Source organism: Rutidosis leptorrhynchoides, chromosome 1 (assembly GCF_046630445.1).
Source record: "Rutidosis leptorrhynchoides isolate AG116_Rl617_1_P2 chromosome 1, CSIRO_AGI_Rlap_v1, whole genome shotgun sequence".
Taxonomy (NCBI): Eukaryota; Viridiplantae; Streptophyta; class Magnoliopsida; order Asterales; family Asteraceae; genus Rutidosis; species Rutidosis leptorrhynchoides.
This window is the reverse complement of record NC_092333.1, coordinates 71,976,120-71,980,731: the sequence shown is the minus strand read 5'-3', so window position 1 is coordinate 71,980,731 and position 4,612 is coordinate 71,976,120. Positions and strand designations below refer to the sequence as shown.

Genomic DNA, 4,612 nt, shown 5'->3' with positions numbered 1-4,612 from the left:
ATTAAGCTAAAAACATTTGCAACCTTCTTAATCTCAAGTTTATTCTTTGTTATGATGACAGAAAAGTAACAATGTTACCGTAATATGTAACAAAGTTTCGCAATTTAGTAAAACCTAAGCCGCATAATATATATCGCAAATATAAAAACACGAGACTAATGATATCCACGTAAATCAACAAGAAGTCTATTTATCCTTCTTGAAAAAAAGATGATTTACAAAAAAAGGGTTGTACAAATAATTTATGATGGACTAGGCAAACAATTTGACATTTGCATATCTCTTTCTAAATTCAACTTCAACCCATTTGCTTTGCTTGTATACAGTTTCTTAACATTTGAATTTTGTTCATGCATCAACTTTGCCAAGCTTCTTTTAGCATTTGCCCTAAATGGACAATGTGATCCCATAAAACCATCCACCAAGTGTAAATACGCTTCCAAGTCATGACAACATGACACATCAGCATTCGGTTTCAAATACGGAGAGTTTTTCGTGTCGACTCTTAGTTCAGTTCCAGCATGCGCATATGCCCATGGCATGTTGTTGTCGAGTATGTTCAACAAATTGTTAGCGCGTTTCGACTCTCTTAGTTTTCTATCAAGTTCTTCATTAACAAACATTCCTGGAACCCGAGTTATGATATCTTGCGAATTCGCAATGCGTAAAACTTTCACATTTTGTGAAGCGAGACGCTTTGTAAATCCGCGGTTCCCAACACGCGGGCCACCAAAAGTGTAAACCGCGATCGGTGGCCCATCTTCTATACTCGTGCTAATGTCATCGGCCACTAACAACGCTAATGCCGCACCAAGACTATGACCAGTCACCGTTATACTTAAATTTTCTCCTTTGTATAATTCAGTTAACCGTTTAATTTCGGTTACCACAGACTCTGCTAGGCTCTCGACATGAGCGCCAGCGGTCTTGTACAAACTCAAAAACCCGCATTGTACTTTTGGTTGTCCGAAACTCGGGTCCGTCTTTCCCGGAACTTTTACTAGTAGGTCCCGCATGTTTTCGGCCCATTCAAGACATGTGGCAGTCCCACGAAGAGATATAACTATATCCCTACGACCCATTCTATAAATCTCCCTTTGATCCTCACACACGGATACATAACCGATACAACTAGTGCGTTGAGTCATCCACTCAAGATCTGGGGCCACCTTGTCAACCCAGTCAGGCAGCCCGACTGATGATGTGGCATACAAGGTCTTAGTCACCCTGTATGCCCTATCAGGGACGGCCACTTGCCGGGCAGAAGGAGTTTCTTTGCCCGAGGTGGCCGGATCCGAATGAAAACAATGATATGCAGCTTGAATAAACTCGCCATACCGAACCATCTCCCGCCGAAGATTCTCGTCAAGCGGGTCAAGTAGACCCGCCCAATTATTACTCCCATGATACTCCCTCCACCGGGAAGCTAAACTATTCCGGGGAGAATATTCAATTCCACTTTTCGACAACAATCGTTGCAGCCGATTAAGGTTGCGAGGAGACATCTCCTCAGCCGCCTTATTTTCCGGCCAAATTTGAGGCAAATTCAACCCTTCTAAAATACCCTTTACTTTATTCTCCGGTAACCCATTATCAACACTACTATTTTTATTAAGTTTGGGTTCAGATGGAATCAGCAGAGGTTGTTCTGTTCCTATAAGTTTTTCAAGATTTGAAAGATGTTGTCTTGTGTTCTTGGTGGTTGTTTTCATTGTGGTTTTTGATAAACAAGCATTTATTGATGACCCATTACAATTAACGGCAAATCTCGCCTGAAATATTTGAAGATTGTGTGCCGGAACGCTAGAACCAATTTGCATCATGGTTATTTGATTAGTGAAAAAAACTCACACACGGAACGTTATATAAGTATGTGGAGTAGAGAGGAAAAAATAAAGAGAAGAGAGAAATGTTAGTTGAGATTAGAGTGGGTACAAATGGAGCAGGGGTAGTTATATATAGAAGGTATGAAGGTTAGAAACTATAAAAAAATACTAGTGTTGTTTAGATGCTGAACTATTTGGGAAATTTGAATCTTGGTCCTCCAAGTATGTGGATTAGTCAAGATGATATTAATATTTATACCCATTTTTTGGTAAAGAATATTTAACCCCTTAATGATTTGAATGTTCTATAAACTAAATCTGACCACTCATAGAGTATTTATATAAATTTAGTCTACATAAAACTAGTTGTATGATACAACATGTAACTTATTTATATACGGAGTACTATTTAAAGAGAAAAGGATTTATCATTTTCAAAAGCCATTTTAGAACACTCTTAATAGTTCGTAACTGGGAGTTGTTATTCATTCGTGATGGATGAAATTGAAGGTACAATCTCGCAATCAAGTTACCATTCACGACTCGTAGTGATCTTTGTGATTGTAAAACATTTTGAACGGTGAAAATCTAATGTTAATATGAAACATTTTTAATAAAAAAAATCTTTAATTTTATCTAAAAATGAAAATAGTGAATGATATAAATATAGTTTTATGAATATAAATAGCAATGATATTTTCACTCACAAAATTTATCAATCCACTTATAATATGCATTAGACAGTTGTATTGTAGATACATGTATGCATGATTGTGAGTAGATTTATTAAAATAATTTGTGGAAATATCATTTTCTATAAATAAAAGGAGAATGAAGAAGTTAACTAGACTTTTTTTTCTCCTAATGGTGGGGTCCATTAAATTTAAATAAATATAGTATTTCTTTTATCCACCATCCCAAGGTAGCCTAGTGGTTGGACCCATGACATCATTGCAAAAAGTCTCAGGTTCAAATCTTGGGGTAGCTAAAGAAGAGTTGGAAATAGCTAGGGTGTATTCCCGATGAGTTGCGTACAGTAGAGTATGGAGTCAAATTACTCGCCTTTCTCGAGTAACCCGAACAGAAAAAACCTTACAACTTTTTTATTTCTTTTATTAGTGGCAAGGGATAAAATTAAAGAATAACCCAGTGATTGGAGCCGTGAGCCCGTGAATTTTTTACGGGAGGTCTTAGTACATCAATATAAATATAAATTCGTGGGATTTATTTCCTGAAAGCCGAATTGCCTCGGAAAAGGTTTTAGTGTTTTACCGACCCGTATTTAGGATTCCAGGTCCGACCGCCTGCCTCTCGGGATGGTTTAAGGTTCGAATCCCTGTAATGCGGTTCGGGTTTTCTGCCCGAACGCGCGTGCGTGCGTGGCAAATGAGAGTATTCGATGTCAACAACTTGCCTTTCAAAAAATTACTAATATACATATGCATATACATATAGATATATACATATACATATACATATACATATAGATATATACAAATAGATATAGATATAAATATAAATATAAATATAAATATAAATATAAATATAAATAGTTATAAAATTTACTTGGAGTGACTAAAAATTTTTAAACGACAAACAAATATCCCTCTAACAAAGTGCTATAAGGCATTACAACGAGCATAAATGCCAAGTGTTCCAATTTAAACTAACATTGGCTCTAATGCGAAGTCAAGCAAACAAAAAATATTTAACCGGGTCAATAATATTACATATAACAACCCTCACATTTTCATACTTGAATTCACTAATTTGCCTATAGGGTTGTTATCCATACGTAATATATAATTAAATTCGACGTTGATCAAATATTTATTTTTAGTCGACACGTTCTGTTAACTAAAGTTTACACTAATTATATAAAATAACTTTAGTTAATATTAATGCGTATTATATTTAAAACTATATGTAACATAACTATTAATTAAATGATAAGTTATTTTAATCATTATATATATTTTTAGCTTATAAAAAAAATAAAAATAAAAAGAAATAAGATTTTTTTTATAAATTAAATAATGAGCCCATGAATTTTGACTAAATATTTTCAAAAATAAAAACTTATTAAAAACATTTTTAACATGTTTTTATTATTTTGTCAAAATTGGCACCTTTATTTTATTTTTATTTTTTGTTTTCACCAACCATTTTTTACCTATAAATACATGGCTCCTCATTCATTTTTTCTTGCCAAACACAAAAACTTAAGTTATTCTCTCAAAACCTTGAAGAAAATTTGAGGTACTTTCTATTTTTATTAAATTTTTTCAATATTGTCATTTATATTTATATTTATTATTCTTTGTAAAATTCGAAATTAATTATGTTTATATGTAATAATTAGTATTATAAGTGTTATGATGCATAAAAATAATTTTGATAATTTATGGAATATTATTTATAATTAAATACGAATTATGTAGTGTTTAAACGTAAAAACAATGTAAAATTCGTAATAAATACTTTTAACCAAAAATAAAATATATATAATTTTTTTATGAGTTTTTAAAACTTATATAGATCTGAAAAAAATTATAAAAATAATTACTTGAGTCGAATTGGTTTTTATTATATAATTAAACTCTATTATTATGTAATTCGAAGGTAAATTAAGAATAAATATAAAATAATAAAAAATATTTTTTTAAATATTTTTTTACAGGTTATTAGACTGATAGAAACTTATAAAAATTATAAAAATAATTATTTGGGTCTATTTAGTAATTGTAGAATTAAAATTGTTTTGTGAATACATTAAGGGTAAAAAC

The 4,612-nt window shown here is 32.2% G+C and overlaps 1 protein-coding gene across 1 annotated transcript; it reads right to left on the bottom strand.

Moving 5' to 3' along the window:
• Positions 1–242: 242 nt before the first annotated feature.
• On the bottom strand, positions 243–1,823 carry LOC139861496 (phospholipase A1-Ibeta2, chloroplastic-like). The gene has a single exon (XM_071849896.1). It carries the CDS (start codon positions 1,821–1,823, stop codon positions 243–245), a length of 1,581 nt encoding a protein of 526 aa, XP_071705997.1.
• Between the last annotated feature and the right edge of the window lie 2,789 nt (positions 1,824–4,612).

What these genes read in the sequence shown, in the direction of transcription:
- LOC139861496 (XM_071849896.1), bottom strand. Translation starts at nt 1,823, where the DNA reads ATGATGCAAATTGGTTCTAGCGTTCCGGCACACAATCTTCAAATATTT.